We start from the raw sequence: 20,692 nt of genomic DNA, 5'->3' as shown, positions 1-20,692 counted from the left end.
ATAATTCGCGACACACACCCCTAGTACATGTTGTCTGACTCATTACACTTCACGGCGAAAACAATGATTCTGTTGAATGCTACGACAAATGAATAAAATCAAAATGCAAATATTAAAATTAAAACAGATTAAAGTTATAGGAACAATATCAGGCCATTACCTTGTTCGAGGAATGTATCCATCAATATCCACAAAACTGTTCCAAATGATGTGTCTTTTAACAGTTTAATATACTAAAAAGTGATAAATCTTTTCAGGTATTGGTGTATAGTCTCATTGGTCACCCAAGATAGCACACCTGGCAACTAATTGCATAATGTCCGCCTTTCTTTAAAAACAGTAATTTAGTTAGCCAATAATGGGCAATCAATCAATGTATTGCCGGTTAATCCTTTGAAAGAAGGACGTTGTTTTACGCGAGACACCGACACGACAGAGTGTATTCAGTATAGATTAGTAAATCTACATACATAAACACTACCTTTGACAATTCCGCTGTGTAAGATAAAAGTAATTAATCAATCAGGGTGTTATCGGTTAATCCTTTGATCGATGTTTATAATGTTGAATATTTACTCCAGACACAAGGAATGCCAAATGGGAACCTTTGTCGGGTAATCTAAGTGTGTTACCACTAATTATACCTGTTATAAATTCATTAACTGACCATCAAGTGAATGATGACAAATAACATGTGTAGGTTTATACCACCTAACACGGGTTACAACAAGGGGTATATTAATTGCTGTATTGCATGTGAAAACTTATGGGCCGACACTGTTTTGAGAATACAAACAGATTTTTACATGACATGATTAAATATCGAGGTTAAAAAACACAGAAATGGGATCGATTTGGATCAGTCATTATACAAATAGGGCCTAACGACACCAATCGATTTTGACAGAATCTTCTATGAAAACAAGTTGTAACTCGGAAACTAGGCAAAGCAGGAGACAAAATTAAATGACAGTAGATTGTGAGAACATATAGCTTTTATTTTCCACAACAATTGTCACGATTTCAGGTTTATACAAGCCTGTAAACAAGATAATTTAACCCCTAAAATGTAGATGAATTCTGCATCGGCCCTCAAAGCTATTCCTCATATGACGTCACAGACGCGCGCAGCTCTGATTGGTTGAAATTTCGTTCGCGGGTGAGAATTGTGCACTGTTGTCAAAAAGGTCGATTTAAGTCAATTAAAGGTCGAAATGAGTAGTTTTAATGACGGGGATTTCATTTATAACGATGCCAGTTAGTGATTTATGTATTTGTACCCCCTAGGGTTTATGTGACCTTTAAAGTGAAATTCATTGGTATGTTTTCTCTGCAAACAGACTATAATAGGAAATGGACATATATTTTGGGGGGGCCTTAGCCAAGAAAACACTTGTTTCATCTTGATGTTTCCTCCAGGAGCCTCCCCTTATCCTTGACGTACCACTGTGTGTCATTAGTCGTGTGGAGAAAATAGGTGGCGTCTCCAGCAGGGGAGAGAATTCTTATGGCATTGATATTCTATGTAAGGTAAGTTGCACAGCAGACAAAAAAGCTCTTTGATAAAAGAAAACAAGAAAAAAGAGAATGTTTTCAGATTTCAATTATAAGAAATCAAATTCTAGTACTAGTAGACTGGTGAGAAAATATGTTTTCGTGTTTAACTTTTGAAGTAAAGACTTTTTAAACTTATCCTATTTATCTTGTTCTGTTTGTTTTTTTCCTGTGAATTTTTTATAGAGTAAAAAAATAAAATGAAATGAGGACAAATTTGTCTTTAATTTTTGTTTGAGTTATTGAATGCCATGTTAGCGATGTCAGACAGTCACAGTAGTGATCATTTCCTGATTTTGTGTCTGATATGTTTACCTGTTTTCAGGATGTAAGGAATCTTCGTTTCGCCCACAAACAAGAAAACCACTCCAGACGTCAGGTGTTCGAGAAAATCCAGCAGTATGCTTTCCCTGTCACAAACAAACTGGTATGTGCACTGATAGAAGATGAGTTCTCTGTAAAGAGATGTAGACGCTTTATACTTTGATGTAAAACCAGAGCTGAACCGTTTGTTTTAGTCATTGTTCTCATGAAATTAAAAAGATGAGCGTCAGTGCTATAAGCAGGATCTGCATAAAGAGTGAGTTGGTGAATGAGTAAGGTTTACGTCTGCTTGGCAATATTATGTCGTCTTCTTGGCAATATTATGTCATCTGCTTGGCAATATTATGTCATCTGCTTGGCAATGTTATGTCGTCTGCTTGGCAATATCATGTCGTCTGCTTGGCAATATTATGTCATCTGCTTGGCAATGTTATGTCATCTGCTTGGCAATATTATGTCGTCTGCTTGGCAATATTATGTCGTCTGCTTGGCAATATCATGTCGTCTGCTTGGCAATATTTTGTCATGTGCTTGGCAATATTATGTCGTCTGCTTGGCAATGTTATGTTATCTGCTTGGCAATATTATGTTGTCTGCTTGGCAATATCATGTCGTCTGCTTGGCAATATTTTGTCATGTGCTTGGCAATATTATGTTGTCTGCTTGGCAATATTATGTTGTCTGCTTGGCAATATTATGTCATCTGCTTGGCAATATTATGTGGGTGGTCACCAGAAATGGGCTTTACTGATTGTACCTATGTTGGGAATCAAACCTAGGTTAGCAGGCACTTTATCCACATGGCTACCCCACTTCTGGATGAGCATAGTGATACACTTTGATGTCATGATTATCTTCAAAGTAAGATCCCATTTGTTAAACAGGAATAACTTCAGGACAAAATTAGATCATGTGTTACTTCAGGCCTTCCAGCCTCTCTATGTGACTTCATGACTACCTTAACGGAAAATTTCCTCAGTTTGTTCATTATATTTTTTGCAGCCATTCTTTGCCTTTGACTTCAAAGAGGACTATGGAATTGATGGATGGAGAGTCTATGATGCTACAATGGAGTTGAAACGACAGGTCAGTAGAGTCAGAGGCTACAGCCAAATGGAGACTCAAATGTTGAAAATTGTTGCACCAGTTGAACTCATGAAATGGTTACCAATTTTCTGATATGGTTTCCTTCTATTTCAGGGTTTGCCGACAGAGAGTTGGAAGATTATGAGGCTGAATGAAACGTTTGAGCTCTGTGATTCTTACCCTGCCACTGTAAGTTTGTAGTTAATAGATGAGTATTTTGTGCTGCTTCGCCGTGGTAACATACTAGTTCAGATGAAACTGGACAAATAATACAGCTGTTACAAGGATTTTGGAGCGATTGAAATTTACTGGTTTTGTGTTTAAGTATTTGTATTACATATTTAACTAGTTCACTTTTTATCCCCCGCAACGCGTTTGGCGGGGGCTTTTAAAATGAACCCTGTCCATCCGTCCGTCTGTCCGTCCGTCCGTCCGTCCGTCCGTCCATGCACATTTGTCTTTTCCGGAGCAGAACTTGAAAACTGTTCAGTATTTCTTCACCAAACTTGGCACATGGATAGGTCTGGTGGTGAACTGGTGCCTTTTGGTAGTTTTGGATTTCTGAATAAGATATTTTTTGCATTTCCGTGGCAACAAGTTTGACTTTGACTGAATTTGGTGGTAGTGCTCTTTTCCGGTTCAGAACTTTAAAACCGTTAATATTTCTTCACCAAATTTGGCCCATAGATAGGTCTAGTGGTGAACTGGTGCCTTTTGGTAGTTTGGGATTTCTGAATAAAATATCTTTTTTTCATTTCATGGTAACAAGTTTGGCTTCAACTGAATTTGGTGGCAGTGCTCCTTTTTGGAGCAGAACTTTAAAACCTGTCAATATTCTCCTTCCACTTTGCTATATACACGCCAAAACATTTGACAACTAGTAGACATATTCATGAAGAGTATTTTGCCATTGCGGGGGATATTGATGACTTTGTCTTCTTGTTAGTTGGTGGTATGCATCAAATTATGGATTATTTGAACTCTCAAGTCAGCAGCTTTGATGATGTCCCACCTGTCATTGTAACACAAAAAACTCAGTTCAAAGACTGTGGTGTATTGACAAGCTATCCATGTCTCATAAGTTGTACATGTCATTGAGTCAGCTAACCAAAGCAGACATTTTCAGAAAATTATTCTAAATGGATTCTGTTTGGCTTTTGATTTTTCACATAAGACCACCTTTTTGGGTGCCGCCATATAGCTGTAATATTACTGAGTGCGGCGTAGAACTAAACTCACTCACTCACCTTTTTGGGTGCCGCCATAAAGCTGTAATATTACTGAGTGTGGCGTGAAACTAAACTCACTCACTCACCTTTTGGCCGCCATATAGCTGTAATATTACTGAGTGTGGCGTGAAACTAAACTCACTCACTCACCTTTTTGGGCGCCGCCATATAGCTGTAATATTACTGAGTGCGGCGTAGAACTAAACTCACTCACTCACCTTTTTGGGCATCGCCATATAGCTGTAATATTACTGAGTGCGGCGTGAAACTAAACTCACTCACTCACCTTTTTGGGCACCGCCATATAGCTGTAATATTACAGAGTCTTCTAAACTCACTCACCTTTTTGGGCCATATAGCTGTAATATTGCTGAGTGCGGCGTAAAACTAAACTCACTCACTCACCTTTTTGGGTGCCGCCATAAAGCTGTAATATTACTGAGTGTGGCGTAAAACTAAACTCACTCACTCACCTCTTTGGGCGCCGCCATAAAGCTGTAATATTACTGAGTGTGGTGTGAAACTAAACTCACTCACTCACCTTTTGGGGCGCCGCCATATAGCTGTAATATTACTGAGTGCAGCGTAGAACTAAACTCACTCACTCACCTTTTTGGGCATCGCCATATAGCTGTCATATTACTGAGTGCGTCATGGAACTAAACTCACTCACTCACCTTTTTGGGCATCGCCATATAGCTGTAATATTACTGAGTGCGGCGTGAAACTAAACTCACTCACTCACCTTTTTGGGCACCGCCATATAGCTGTAATATTACAGAGTGCGGCGTAAAACTAAACTCACTCACTCACCTTTTTGGGCGCCGCCATATAGCTGTAATATTGCTGAGTGCGGCGTAAAACTAAACTCACTCACTCACCTTTTTGGGTGCCGCCATAAAGCTGTAATATTACTGAGTGTGGTGTAGAACTAAACTCACTCACTCACCTTTTGGGGTGCCGCCATAAAGCTGCCATATAGCTGTAATATTACTGAGTGTGGTGTGGTGTGAACTAAACTCACTCACTCACCTTTTTGGGCGCCGCCATATAGCTGTAATATTACTGAGTGCGGCGTAGAACTAAACTCACTCACTCACCTTTTTGGGCATCGCCATATAGCTGTAATATTACTGAGTGCGGCGTAGAACTAAACTCACTCACTCACCTTTTTGGGCATCGCCATATAGCTGTAATATTACTGGGTGCAGCGTAAAACTAAACTCACTCACTCACCTTTTTGGGGTATGAGGATTGGTTGTTAGGAATAGAAGAAGAAACAACAAATGTCTTGGTTTGATTGGCTGTTGCATATAGTATTTAATCATTGTCAGTGATTGATATTGTTCTGCTGATAGCAACAGTAATAGTATATGTTTTAAAACAGTTTACACATTTATGGTTGGTGGAAATAAAACCCACATTGCTACTCATAATTTTTTAAATTTCTACTTTTTGGTTTTGAATCTTTAAAAAAATCAGGCCTAAAATGTTTGTCTCATTGAGATCATGAAAATTTCATTGTCAGGTCGCGAGAGGACATAAGCAGGAAAGACAGCTTTCTAAGTATTGTGTCATCTTTTATTCTGAAGAGATGAATGTCATAAAGAGCATGAATTTGTTTTTCACTTTGTGAAAATATCAGTTACTATATCTCAGAGGGATACAGCTTCTCATCACTTAATCAGGTTTATGAGTTTTAATCTGTATGAAATACATGTTCATGTCTAATACTTGTATTCCTACACCACCAGATTGCCATGCCCACAGCTGCTAATGATGAAGATATTCGAGCTGTAGCTAATTTCCGTACCCGAGGGAGAATGCCTGTGAGTTATCTCAATTCATCATTAAGTTTTTGCATGTTATTCATTCTCTTAGATGTCCAGAATTTACTAGTCAAGTCAAGATCTGTACATATTGATTAGGGTCCAACAAAGCGATTTTTGCGCTTTAACGATCATCAAACTATGTAAAAGTAAAGAGTTAAGATCATCTTAACAATATGAATGTTTGTTACCAAACCAGTGCTGTTGCAGAAATGTTTTAGCATAGAAATATAACAATAGTCTTCAGTAATGTTTTTCTCCAATATGGAATTTTACCATGTTAGATAATGCCTTTTTGTACACTTCATTTTCTTTTAATGATAGCTTCCAAGAATACACACTTTGAGTGTTGTGTCTACAGATAAACCCCAAGTAGACATTTAAAGTAATATGATTAACAATGCCCTTTTAGAAAGTTATCAAATGCAGCAAATGATATATTTTGGATAATAGTTTCACTTTTTGGATTGAGTCCCAGTTGGATTTGAACCCACTCTGTTAGAGTGAGGCTTCTAGTTGCCAACACAAAGTCAACAATCTAACTCACTTAGTTACTTAGGCTTCCACAAAATAGAAGTCTGACAACTGGTTGTCTAGATCACATACTTTGCACTTATCAGAAGGGGTGAGTGAGGAAATGTTGCTTTACGCCACGTCAGCAATTTTGGAGCTATGCGTGGCTAGTATCAGAAGGGTACACAAGGGACATGATCTAGACTACCAGTTGTAGGACTTCTAATTTTTAAACTTATTCTATCTCACGGTATGCACCTCTCTTCTTCTTCTACGACCATGTGTGGAAACGTGCTGTAGGCTAAGTTGAATCAAATCTTACTGGCCTCTGACTCCCCTGACCTCTGACCCCACCCCAATATCAGCACCTGTCAATCATCTCTATAAGCGTGGAGCTCGCTCAGATGATCACGTGACTACCTGTGCCAGTCATTCTTTTTCTTGTCGCTACGTCGTGTGGACGTGTGCTTGTCTCTAAGAAAGTTTGATTGTTGTTTCAACATGGGTAAATCAAATCAATGGGTCTAAGAATCGCAAACATTGTGACAATTGTAACAGTAATTTCTCGGCGGCAGATCTACATGCTTTATGTGTAGATTGTTTAGGTCGTTGTGATTAGTCTCAACATTGCACTTTTTGTGCTGGCCTCGACGACGATATACTTTCTTTGAATATCACCGGGTAGCTTGTAGACGCATGTGACATAGGGATCGTTGCAAAACATCTGAGGGTCCGTCTGCATCTAAACGCCCTAAGGCAGAACACCTTAAGAAAACTGCAGTGCAACGTTCGAAGTCCCCATCTCCTAATGAAGATTTCCTAGGAGAAACGTCTGATCTTACCTCAGTGAAAATCTGCGTCGACTTTTCCGTCCGCATGCATCCAGCCCTATCACTTTAGAAGACTCCTCACCACCTAGGGTTGTCGTTTTATCTACATCTGCTGTTCAGCCCCGTCTTCGGTGATAACTGTTTCTCATGCGGCGCTTGGTGTGATTCCTAACATTACCTCTCAAGCAACGCTTGCTTGTAGTTCGGCGCTTTCCACTTCGGTGGTTGGTTCTACTTTTACTTCCCATTCGGTGCTTGTGTCTACTGTGACACTTGGTTCTGGTACAGTGGATAGTTTTGGTTCGGCGCTTTCTCATCCTTCGACATCTTCCGTGGGGTTGACAAGTTTGCCGATGATTCCCAGTGCGACTTTTTCCACATCTATCCCTTATCCTGTACCATTTGGTTACGGACCACCACTTTATTCTAGTGCGTTGTTTACCTCCGAAGCACCGCTTACATTGGGACAGGTACCTGGTTGCAGAGCGCCGCTTGGTGCTGATTCCACGCTTTCATTCAGAGCGCCACTTGTTTCCAGTTCTGCGCTCTTGTTTGCCCCTGGTTCGGCGCCTTGTCACAGTGCTCCCGTTTCGGCGCTTAGTGTATCCATTTCGGCGCTTCCTCATAGTGCACTGGCTTCAGTGCTTCCTCACAGTGCATTCGGTTCGGCTTTGCTCAGAGTTCAGCGCTTACTTCCAATGTGTCTGGTTTGGTGCTTGGTACACTCAGCTCAGCTCTTGATTTCAATGCGTCTCTTGCTACCTGTTCGGCGCTTGTTTCTTCTGCTACATTGATTCCCGGTGCCCCGTTTATTCCCAGTGCGACGCTTAGTACACCTTGTGTTTCCTATGCATATTCAGTGGTGGGAGCGCCACTTTCCATGAGTACTACTGTTTCTTCCTGTGAAACTGTCACAGCGGGGTTTGGTTTACCACCTAGAGTGGCGCGTGTGAGGGACCCTACGCCTTCATCGTTTCATCACGAGAACTTGTATCAGTCAGCTGGTTGTTCGTCTTCTCTTAGTGGGGCGCCTCGTCATCCCTCGTATCTGCTCCTGTTTCGTCTTTGCCTCCTCCAACAGGGGGCCTGTGTCGAGACCTATTTTTCACGTTTTCCTGGAATCTGGGGTCTGTGGGTCTGACTTCACAACCTGTTGATTTTGACGCTATTGTGCAAGCGGTAGCCTCGGCTTTACGGCATCAGACTCCAGCATCTTCCTCTGCTATTCAGTCTTCGGGCCCTACGTCCGCTCCAGTTCAACATTTTGAGGAAGGTTCATCGTTCGGTTATGCCATCTCCCTCTTCAGATGGTACGTCGCCTTCGGATGTTAGCGTTGATGCTGTTGACACACCTCAATTGTTAGTTTGGATTGCCGATAGCCTCCGACTACAGCGTAGTAGTTCGCCTTCGGATTTGTTATCCAGTTTTGATATGAAGACAGGTGATTTTGGTTCTATCACCTTTCCGCCTCGCCTTTGCATCACTCAATTGGCAGCGTCTTTGGATGAGGAAGGTTAAGGATAGGTTCGCTGGCTAACCGCTTCAATTTGCATCTGCTCACGTTCATGGTTTCTCTACGCTGATCGTCTCCCCTCCGGTGGATGATGATATTACGTTGTTCGGAACCAAACAGAAAGCCTACTCGCTGCTCTTGGTAGAGGAACTTGAGCTCTTGCATTTAGATGGGGTCATAAGGAAGATTATGGCGCCACTCAACATGGTGTTGACGACAACTGAGGCGGTGGCTATGTCGGCTGCACATGCTACGTCCCATCAACAGGCGTATATTCGGGCGGCGATAGTGCTATTACAAGAACAATTTCAGACCATTTTGGATCAGTTGGCTCACTTCTTTTCGTACGTCACAGCTATGCATCTCAGGGGGTCTCTGCACTTATCCTCAAGGGAGGATAGGTTCCGAACTGATCATTTTCGTCAGCCATGATCTGGCAGGTCACTTTTCAATGGGGCGATTAGAGATGTCGCCACCAGAGTTGGTCAAGATGTTCATTTACAAGTGTCAGTGGAATTGTTTAAATTCCAACGTTTGCAGGTGGAGGACTCGTTACGCCAGCGACGGCCAGCCCGTTATGTTCCTTCCAATCTAGACCTTCGTTCGGGTTCTGCTGCTTCCTTTCGTGGAAAGGGTTCCAGCAGAGGACGTTCCAGTCATCAGCATCGGGCATTCACTGCTTCACGACCAGCTCCCACTTCCGACCAGTCCTCCTCTCAAAGACCTGACAATCAGTGACTTGCTGACATTAGAGCCCGACTGGGTTCTTCCTCCTCCAGTCATGCCCATCCAGACCTCCCCAGTAGGCGGAAGACTTGGGACTTATGCTCCCAACTGGACCATCTTGGGCGACCCTTATGTCCTATCCACATTGTCCAAGGGGTTTCAGCTGCCGATCATCGGGGATCCTCCTCTGACTTTGCTTCTGGATCAAAGAACGTATCCTGCTCAGCAAACGGCTGTTCTTCGATCCACAATAGACACCTTACTCCAGAAACTTGCAATCGAATCCCTGGGTCCGGCCCTGATCGACCCGGGGTTCTATTCTCCAATCTTTCTGGTTCCCAAGAAGGATTCGGACAAGTTGAGACTAATTTTCAACATGAAGGTCTTCAACGAGATGTTTCTGCAGCCTCCGCCCCATTTTCGCATGGTGTCGGTGGCCCTACTCAAGACCATTATCAAACTGGGAGACTACATGGTCAGTCTCGATCTCCAGGATGCATACCTTCGCATCCCGATCTTCCCGGCTCATCGCAAGTTCCTTCGGTTTGTCTTCGAGGTGACCCACTATCAGTGGCGTGTCCTCCCATTTGGAATTTCTTCAGCCCCGTGGCTGTTTACATGGGTGACGAAGCCTATCACCAGCTTCCTCCACCGCAAGGGGATAGTTTTCGAAGCCATCATCGACGACTGCATTCAGGCGCAGACCGATCATGCCCTGCTGCTTCATCACATGCAGTTTGCGATACAGCTTCTTCACCAATTAGGCTGGTTAATCAATCTGCAGAAATCGGAACTAGTCCCTACGCCCGGCTTCAATTCATTGGAGCAGTGTTCGACACAGAGGTCAACAAACTGTTTGTCCCGAGGGATCGTTTCTGCAAGATACAGCGCTTGGTGTCCCTTGCATTGGCGCAACCCAGGACGCTTCGTCAATGGCAGGAGCTCCTGGGCCTCTTCACGTCAGCTCAGGCACTGACCCTCAGGGGTCAACTGCGACTTCGACCCTTGCAGCTCTTTCTAGCGCTCTACATCAGAGTGGGCGATCCGGTTGCCTTAATCGCTTTACCTCCGGAGCTCCATCCCCATCTCCTGTGGTGGATGGAAGAGTTGAACGTTTGTGGCGGAGTTTGCTTAGGGCCGTTTGTTCCGTCTCACCACCTGTATGTGGACGCGTCTCAACATGGGTTGGGAGCTCATCTTCTCAATCAGCAAGTGGCAAGGCAGTGGTCTCTCGCAGATCGCGCCTGTCACATCAACATTCTGGAGTTCAGGGCAGTGATTCTTTCAATCATTCACTGGCAAGATGTCCTACGAGCAACTTCCCTCATGGTCTGATCGGACAACACAGCAGTGGTATGGCATATCAACAGGATGGGGTCAAAGGGGTCTACTCAGCTCCTGCAGTGGACTCAACAGTTCTTCGACCTGGTGGACTCTCTCAACATCTCTGTGCGAGCCAACCACATTCCGGGAGTGAAGAATGTCATCGCGGATTCCCTGTCCTGGCCGGTCGTCCCTCTCCAACAGAATGGAAATTACATCCTCAGGTGTTTCAGACCTTCTGCCTTCCGTTGACGACGCTGACAGTGGATCTATTCGCGATTCAGTTCAACCATCAGCTGCCTCTGTTAGTGTCACCGATTCCGGACCCTCTGGCTTGGGATCACGATGCTCTAGCCATTCTGTGGGACGACCTGAACGCTTACACGTTTCCGCCAGTGGCCCTTCTTCCTCGCATACTAGTGAAACTGCTCGCAACTTGGCAGATGACACTATTTTTGGTCGCCCTACTGGCCGGCCAGAAGTTGGTTCGTAAATCTTCAAGAACTAGCCGAACCAAATCCTGTACCACTTCCCCATCGGCTCGATCTACTAGTTCATCCGCACTCTGACCAGCTACATTGGTCCCCGCTCACGCTTCATCTTCACGCTTGGTGTATTTACATTGGTCGTTAACAGCCAAGGGCTATTCGAAGCGTGTTGCTACTATCATCACTACAGCGCATCGCACCTCCACTAGGTCACTCTACAATGACAAGTGGAAGAATTTTGAAGCGTATTGCAGGAAGAAGGGCATAACATCTCCCACTACGCAGATGGTAGCAGAGTACCTTCAGCATCTTCGAACCTCCAGAAAACTCAAAGGTTCTACGCTATCTACTTACCTGGCTACCCTTAACACGGTTATTGCGTCGGCCTCGGGTGTGAAGGTGTCCACTGTCCCTGAGCTCCAGTCTCTCCTCAGGTCTTATAACCTTGCTGATCAATCCCGTAAGTTCCGGCCTCCAGCTTGGGATCTTTCCGTTGTGCTTGCTCATCTCACGTCTCATGAACCTCTGGAGGAGAAAGATTTCGAACATGTCTCCTTTAAGACCTTCTTTCTCCTGGCCTTGACCACTGCTGCCCGTATTTCCAAGTTGCAAGCTCTCGATGTCTCTCAGGTACGATTTGAGAGGTCTAGACATGCTAGAGATTTCCTTGGTTTGCGGTGGGATTTTCTCGCTAAGAATCAGTTACCAGGACAGCCAGATCGCACATTCACGATTCTGCCGTTGTCCACTATCTTGGTCCCAGATGACATAGAAGATCTATCCTTGTGCCCGGTTCGAGCATTACGGATTTATCTATCTGCCTCGCAGGATCGCCACAGACTGCGTTAGAGATTGTTCATTCCATTATCTACTGCCTCCGCCTCGGAAGTCTCACTCACTACCTTGGCGTTTTGGATGAGAACTACAATCCTGCGTGCTTATGCCTTTGCTGACCTGCCTCCACCATCGACGGCGAAGCCTCAGCAGACTCGGGCTCTCACTTCCACCATGGCGCTTCACAGGAATTGTTCCCTCCAGTCCATCATGGAAGGATGTTTTTGGAAATCAGATACTGTGTTCGCCTCACACTACCTGCAGGACCTCTCGGTTGAAGACGTGGATGGTCTACATCAATTCGGCCCCCTGGTCCTGGCGCAGCAATTGTCATCGGCCCGAGTTCGCAGATAAAGCAATCCTTCTTTGGTCAGTTTTGCTCTGTACATAATAAAAGATATCGATGTAATCCATGTCTTGGTACTTTTTTCATTTGGGCTTAGATCATTCTCACCTACGGGACTAGGGCGTGTTTGCACTGTCATAAATATGACTGGATAGACTGTGAGGCAAGTCTTGTGCTACATGCAGAGATGGTCGACATTCCGCTTACTGACCTCTACTCTTTGAGCAATTACGTCAGTGAAGTGTTGATTACCTACATGGTTTTCGATGCGTTCCGCTCCTAAGTCCATTCTCACCTTTGGTAAGTTAGGGGGATTGGTACTGAACGTTAAACTAGTTGAGCAACTGGGCTATTCGGTCTTTCACCGCCTTCCAGCGTGTGTCTGTTGGGGGTAGTTTCGAAGCAGGGACTGGCCAGATTAAGGTCTTTGACTTTAATTCACTGGGGTCACCAGATAAATCGCGGGGCGGCGGGGCCTACTTGCCTAACTGCGTCCTTTTGCTTGTCAAAAGTTGTGGCTGAAAACCACATTAATTCGGGAGCACCCACATCCCAGAGTTTTTGTGCTGTGTAAGCCAAGGGGTTACCTGAAGAAACCCATCACAAGTTTGGAGTTTGCATATCGGGAGTTGGTGCTTTCTCCTGGCCTCCTTGGGTTATGTGTCTTCACGGTTGTAAGTATTGACAGGGTAATGTGCGGCCCTCCTACCAACCGTGGGATTATGCATACCGTGAGATAGGATAAGTTTAACAAAATTAAATTTTACTATAAATTGTATATTTATATACTTATCCTATCTCACGCGATGGATACCCACCCGACCTGCCCCACATCACATTTACTGGAAGCTCTGTACTGACAGGCACAGGTAGTCACGTGATCATCTGAGCGAGCTGCACGCTTATAGAGATGATTGACAGGTGCTGATGTCGGGGTGGGGGCAGAGGTCAGGGGTTCAGAGGCCAGTAAGATTTGATTCAACTTAGCCTACAGCACGTTTCCACACATGGTCGTAGAAGAAGAAGAGAGGTGCATACCGTGAGATAGGATCAGTATATAAATATACAATTTATAGTAAAATTTTCAAATTTGTTAAGTTTCAAAATGATCTGGCATTGGTCTAGGGTATCATAACAGAATTGAGATATTGTACAACGAGTAATTGATGATGCAGTTATTATGAATGCGATTTCTTGGCAACCTTCCTGTCTCTTAATACTAAATGCGATGAGTCCTGACAACAGATTCTCGCATGGATACACCCTGAGAGCCAGGCCACCATCACCCGCTCCAGTCAGCCCATGGTGGGTGTGGCTGGCAAGAGGAACAAGGAGGACGAGAGGTACATCCAGATGATCATGGACGCCAACGCCCAGTCACATAAACTCTTCATCATGGATGCCCGGCCCAGTGTCAATGCTGTAGCTAACAAGGTAGCTAGCTGTGTTTCCATTCCCTCAAACTTATAGTGAGTGTGTAACTCACTCAGTCAACCACAGACTTACTGACCTTCTCACTCACTGACCTCACTCACTAGCATGCATGCTCACTCACATGCACTCTCACTCACATGCATGCTCACTCACATGCTCACTCACTAACATGCATGCTCACTCACATGCACACTCACTCACTTACATGCACACTCACTCACATGCATGCTCACTCACATGCACACTCACTCACTCACATGCATGCTCACTCACATGCACTCTTACTCACATGCATGCTCACTCACATGCACACTCACTCACTTACATGCACACTCACTAACATGCACGCTCACTCACATGCACACTCACTAACATGCACGCTCACTCACATGCACACTCACTCACTTACATGCATACTCACTCACTAACATGCACGCTCACTCACATGCACACTCACTCACTTACATGCACACTCACTCACTTACATGCACGCTCACTCACATGCACACTCACTAACATGCACGCTCACTCACATGCATGCTCACTCACTCTCACTCATTGACATGCATGCTCACTCACATGCACTCTCACTCACATGCATGCTCACTCACATGCACACTCACTCACATGCACACTCACTCACTTACATGCACAGTCACTCACTTACATGCACACTCACTCACATGCATGCTCACTCACATGCACACTCACTCACTAACATGCACGCTCACTCACATGCACACTCACTCACTCTCACTCATTCACATACACACTCACATTCACACTCACTCACTCACATGCACACTCACTCACTTACATGCACACTCACTCACTCTCACTCGTTCACATGCACACTCACATTCACACTCACATGCACCCTCACTCATTCACATACACACTCACTCACTCTCACTCATTCACATGCACACTCACTCACTCACATGCACACTCACTCACTCATTCACATGCACACTCACATTCACACTCACTCACATGCACACTCACTCACATACACACTCACATTCACACTCACACTCACATGCACACTCACTCACATGCACACTCACTCACTCACTTCTTGTACATAATCTGATAAGGAAATTTAAATAGAAACAAATACATTTTCCCATTCAACAGAGGACTCATTTCTCTGACAGATATTTAGCTGTTTCATTGTTCCCACCGCAACACGGAACAGGGGACTATGCATTCAGCAGCGTCAGTACGTCCCGATTCTTGTTAACGTGATATCTCATGAACTGTTGTACCCAATGTCATCAAATTTGGTGACAGCCTACATTTGGGGGTTACACAGACACTAGTCGATTTGGGTGACCTCGACCTTATTTTCAAGGTCACCACGACACTTTGACCACTTTTCAAACTCTTGTTAACGTGATATCTCATGCACTGTTGTACCCAATGTCTTCAAATATGGTGACAGCCTACAATGGGGGATTACGCAGACACCAGTTGAGTTGGGTGACCTTGACCTTATCTTCAAGGTCACCACGACACTTTGACCACTCTTCAAACTTATGAAATGCGATATCTCACAAAACATTGCACCCAATGATTTCAATTATATCGCCAGCTTACATTCGGTGATTATGTCATTTCAGGCATCTTGTATGTGACCAAAAAAATAAATAGTAGTAAATATGTTATACATATTCCATTCTTCTTTAGCCATGGGGGACATTGCCATATTAGTGGCAAACACTTGTTGTGTATTATCATAGAAGTTATTGTTGCTACCAGGCCAAGGGAGGGGGCTACGAGAATGAAGACGCGTATCAGAATGCAGAGCTGAGCTTCCTGGACATCCACAACATCCATGTGATGAGGGAGAGGTAGGTCATTCACTGTCCTTACACACTCCACCTGGACATCCACGACATCCATGTGATGAGGGAGAGGTAGGTCATTCACTGTCCTTACACACTCCACCTGGACATCCACGACATCCATGTGATGAGGGAGAGGTAGGTCATTCTCTGTCCTTACACACTCCACCTGGACATCCACGACATCCATGTGATGAGGGAGAGGTAGGTCATTCACTGTCCTTACACACTCCACCTGGACATCCACGACATCCATGTGATGAGGGAGAGGTAGGTCATTCACTGTCCTTACACACTCCACCCTGGACATCCACTGTCCTACATCCATGTGATGAGGGAGAGGTAGGTCATTCACTGTCCTTACACACTCCACCTGGACATCCACGACATCCATGTGATGAGGGAGAGGTAGGTCATTCACTGTCCTTACACACTCCACCTGGACATCCACGACATCCATGTGATGAGGGAGAGGTAGGTCATTCTCTGTCCTTACACACTCCACCTGGTTAGAACCCCAGGAAGTTCTGGGTGATAATACGTCCAGAACAACTAACTCAACGTATAAATCACAGGAGTTTTTGTATTTGTAAGTTTTACAGTTTGCTGTCATACAGCTTGAATTTTTCTGACTGTAATGTTAAACAACAGACACACACTTATTTAGTGTCTTTGGGAGATAAGGAATAAACTGGAAAGTTGCTGATTACACAGTTCATTAATGCGATTATAAATTTAATATGAAGGTCACACAACATCTCCAGAACATACTTGATGCCCCTTCGCTCTGTCTTCTCATCCTGAGTTGAAGTGGCGGTGGGGTAACCTAGTGGTTAAAGCATTGGCTCGTCACGCTGAGGACCCGGGTTCGAATCCCCACATGGGTACAATGTGTGAAGCCCATTTCTGGTATCCCCTGCCGTGATGTTGCTGGAATATTGCTAAAAGCGTCGTAAAACCCAAACTCAGTCAGTCAGTCATCATGAGTTGAAGATCCTTTTAAGTCACCCTCTGGTTCTTGTTTTGTTGTATCTTCAGAATTGTCTTTATACTTACAAGGTTCTGGTCGTGGTATTAATCAGTTGTTTTTTCTGCAGCTTGCGGAAGTTGAAGGAGGTGTGTTTCCCCACCATAGATGAGGCTCACTGGCTGTCTAGTATAGAGTCAACACACTGGCTAGAGCATATTAAGGTAGGATTGTCATCATCATTTTTAGCATTGATGACATCATCATCATCATTATCACCATCATCGTCTCCACCATCACTGTCTTTTAATTGTCATATAGGTAAGGTGTATGGTGTATTAGTCTTATTGTACATACAATATGATGCAAGAAGACAGAAATATGCAAAGAAATGTGTTCTTATTAAAATTCACACCACCAGAACGGCATCAAAAATTTAAGACAACCATATCCACATTTATGCACTGTTTATTTTATAAATGGCTTGAGAAATCAGAACAAAATGTTTGCTCAATGTCTTGTATCTTTTCTATTTGAGTTAACTTTTTATACATAATTTATTCAATTTTTTTGCTATAAACCGTCTCAATGTTTTTGTCTGCAGCAAATTCTGGCGGGTGCAGTCCGGATCGCTGATAAAGTGGAGAGCAATAAAACGTCAGTGCTGGTGCACTGTAGTGATGGCTGGGACCGTACTGCACAGGTGACCTCTAGTTAAATATCAGATTCTCCGCAGATGATTTGGCTATTCCCCCAGAATGCTGTAACTGTGCTGTAACTGTATCAACTCGCATACCTACATCGTAGATTTGTGACAGTCTTAGTGCTCAAGTCACTCACATACCTATACCTCTGTTCTGTGATAGGCTTAGTCCTGCATCCTCTGATAGTGTTAGTTCTGCTACTAGTGTTAGACCCGCTCAGATTTGGCCACATCACCACATGTGTGTTGCTTTGTAGCCTATGGTTCAGGTCAACTAGGTCTAACCTTGATGTGTGTGAGTTGCCTTGTTGACTGATCGAGGTTAACTAGGTCTCACCTTGATGTGTGTGAGTTGCCTTGTTGACTGATCGAGGTCAACTAGGTCTCACCGTGATGTGTGTGAGTTGCCTTGTTGACTGATCGAGGTCAACTAGGTCTCACCTTGATGTGTGTGAGTTGTCTTGTTGACTGATCGAGGTCAACTAGGTCTCACCTTGATGTGTGTGAGTTGCCTTGTTGACTGATCGAGGTCAACTAGGTCTCACCTTGATGTGTGTGAGTTGCCTTGTTGACTGATCGAGGTCAACTAGGTCTCACCTTGATGTGTGTGAGTTGTCTTGTTGACTGATCGAGGTCAACTAGGTCTGACCTTGATGTGTGTGAGTTGTCTTGTTGACTGATCGAGGTCAACTAGGTCTGACCTTGATGTGTGTGAGTTGCCTTGTTGACTGATCGAGGTCAACTAGGTCTCACCTTGATGTGTGTGAGTTGTCTTGTTGACTGATCGAGGTCAACTAGGTCTCACCGTGATGTGTGTGAGTTGTCTTGTTGACTGATCGAGGTCAACTAGGTCTCACCGTGATGTGTGTGAGTTGTCTTGTTGACTGATCGAGGTCAACTAGGTCTCACCGTGATGTGTGTGAGTTGCCTTGTTGACTGATCGCGGTCAATAGGTCTCACCTTGATGTGTGTTAGTTGCCTTGTTGACTGATCGAGGTCAACTAGGTCTCATCGTGTTAGTTGTTGTGACTGAGTTGCCTTGTTGACTGATCGAGGTCAACTAGGTTGACTAACCTTCAACTAGGTCTAACCTTGATGTGTGTGAGTTGCCTTGTTGACTGATCGAGGTCAACTAGGTCTAACCTTGATGTGTGTGAGTTGCCTTGTTGACTGATCGAGGTCAACTAGGTCTCACCTTGATGTGTGTGAGTTGCCTTGTTGACGTTGATCGTTGTTGATCCAGATTAACTAGGTCTCACCATTGTGGACTGAGACATAGGTCAACTTGATGTGTGTGTTGCAGCTGACGGGGTTGTCGATGTTGATGCTGGACCCCTACTACCGCACAGTGCTTGGCTTCGAAGTGCTCATTGAGAAGGAGTGGATCAGTGCAGGACACAAGTTTGCCCAGGTAAGTGGAGCCAGGGCAGGTGTGTCTATTAGTTCTTCAGTGCATAAATCCAGGGCCCCGTTTCACAAAGCTATCGTAACACTACGACTGTTGTAAGTCTATGTTACAGTATAGGAGGTACGACAGTCGCAGCGCTACGATAGCTTTGTAAAACGGATCCCAGGATTATCTGTTGAAAAGAACTTTGTGTTTATGAAGCATGAGAACATACATGATGTATTGATGTTAACATTATGTGAAACGTTCAAGACTAACACCAACCATTTCTTCAGTCTGTAGTTCTTCGCTGTTTAACTCACTTGATTTATACCTGTATGAACACATCTGACGCTGTGGGATAACCTAGTGGTTACAGTGTTTGCTTGTCACACCAAAGACAAGGGTTCAATTCCTCACATGGGTACAATGTGTGAAGCCCATTTGTGGTGTTCCCCATGTGATATTGCGGGAATATTGCTTAAAGCAGCGTAAAACTAAACTCACTCACTGCTACGTTGAACACCTATTTATGTCCATTCCTCACTCAGCCATTGTTAAAAAAATGTTCAAAATGTAATAAATATTGGTTCTTAGGGGCTTTCAACCAAGAGGGTCAAGACTCGCAGGATCTGAAGCGACAGTGTTTCACTGTAAGTTGTCAAATTGTAAACTTGTGCCTGTTTTAGAGAGTTGGCCATGGGGAAGACAAGCACTCGGGCGCTGACCGGTCACCTGTATTCCTGCAGTTCATCGACTGTGTCTGGCAGATGACACAACAGGTAACTGCCTCTGTAGCCTGGGGCCAGGGTTAGAGATAGGACTGAAACAATGTTGGTACTAACTGATATGATATGTATCGCATTGTGTCTTGAAGTAATTGGGTAATCAGGACTACTACTAACTGATATGATATTTATCGCATTGTGTCTTGAAGTAATTAGGTCATCAGGAAGACTACTAACTGATATGATATTTATCGCATTGTGTCTTGAAGTAATTGGGTAATCAGGACTACTACTAACTGATATGATATTTATCGCATTGTGTCTTGAAGTAATTGGGTAATCAGGACTAGTACTAACTGATATGATATTTATCGCATTGTGTCTTGAAGTAATTGGGTAATCAGGACTAGTACTAACTGATATGATATTTATCGCATTGTGTCTTGAAGTAATTGGGTAATCAGGACTACTACTAACTGATATGATATTTATCGCATTGTGTCTTGAAGTAATTGGGTAATCAGGACTAGTACTAACTGATATGATATTTATCGCATTGTGTCTTGAAGTAATTGGGTAATCAGGACTACTACTAACTGATATGATATTTATCCAATCGGGACTAATATTGACAGATAGATCTGAAAATTTGCATTGATGGTTCTCCAGTTGATACCTGTTTGTTTCTAGTTCCCCAATGCATTTGAGTTCAATGAGCACTTCCTGATCACGATCATGGACCATCTGTACAGCTGTCTGTTTGGTACCTTCCTGTACAACTGTGAACAACAGCGCCAGAAGGAGGTGAGCTTTAGTCCCCATTGAGGGGGTTACGATGATTGACACTTTCATAAACATAGCTTCAGAAACAATTAATAATTGGAACATGTGGAATTGTCTCACGAGTGATAATTGAGAGTTTATACTGACTGACTGACTGAGTTTAGTTTTACGCCGCTTTTAGCAATATTGCAGCAACATCACAGCGGGGGACACCTGAAATGGGCTTCACACATTGTACCCATGTGGG

At 43.9% G+C, this 20,692-nt stretch overlaps 1 protein-coding gene across 1 annotated transcript in view; it reads left to right on the top strand.

Moving 5' to 3' along the window:
• LOC124274389 (myotubularin-related protein 2-like) overlaps nucleotides 1-20,692 on the top strand; it is a 35,879-nt gene that overhangs the window by 11,267 nt on the left and 3,920 nt on the right. The window contains exons 4-15 of the mRNA XM_046709794.1: nucleotides 1,420-1,530; nucleotides 1,880-1,981; nucleotides 2,881-2,964; nucleotides 3,079-3,153; nucleotides 5,948-6,022; nucleotides 13,842-14,030; nucleotides 15,792-15,883; nucleotides 16,975-17,068; nucleotides 17,449-17,547; nucleotides 18,851-18,958; nucleotides 19,624-19,716; nucleotides 20,353-20,466. Coding sequence (XP_046565750.1) covers nucleotides 1,420-1,530; nucleotides 1,880-1,981; nucleotides 2,881-2,964; nucleotides 3,079-3,153; nucleotides 5,948-6,022; nucleotides 13,842-14,030; nucleotides 15,792-15,883; nucleotides 16,975-17,068; nucleotides 17,449-17,547; nucleotides 18,851-18,958; nucleotides 19,624-19,716; nucleotides 20,353-20,466 — 1,236 coding nt within the window. The remainder of the gene's footprint in view (nucleotides 1-1,419; nucleotides 1,531-1,879; nucleotides 1,982-2,880; nucleotides 2,965-3,078; nucleotides 3,154-5,947; nucleotides 6,023-13,841; nucleotides 14,031-15,791; nucleotides 15,884-16,974; nucleotides 17,069-17,448; nucleotides 17,548-18,850; nucleotides 18,959-19,623; nucleotides 19,717-20,352; nucleotides 20,467-20,692) is intronic.

The sequence above is a fragment of the Haliotis rubra genome, unplaced genomic scaffold, assembly GCF_003918875.1.
Source record: "Haliotis rubra isolate DU_JTF1 unplaced genomic scaffold, ASM391887v1 Scf1, whole genome shotgun sequence".
Classification (NCBI taxonomy): domain Eukaryota; kingdom Metazoa; phylum Mollusca; class Gastropoda; order Lepetellida; family Haliotidae; genus Haliotis; species Haliotis rubra.
Note: the sequence above shows the minus strand (reverse complement) of the source record. Positions and strands in the feature narration are given on the sequence as shown.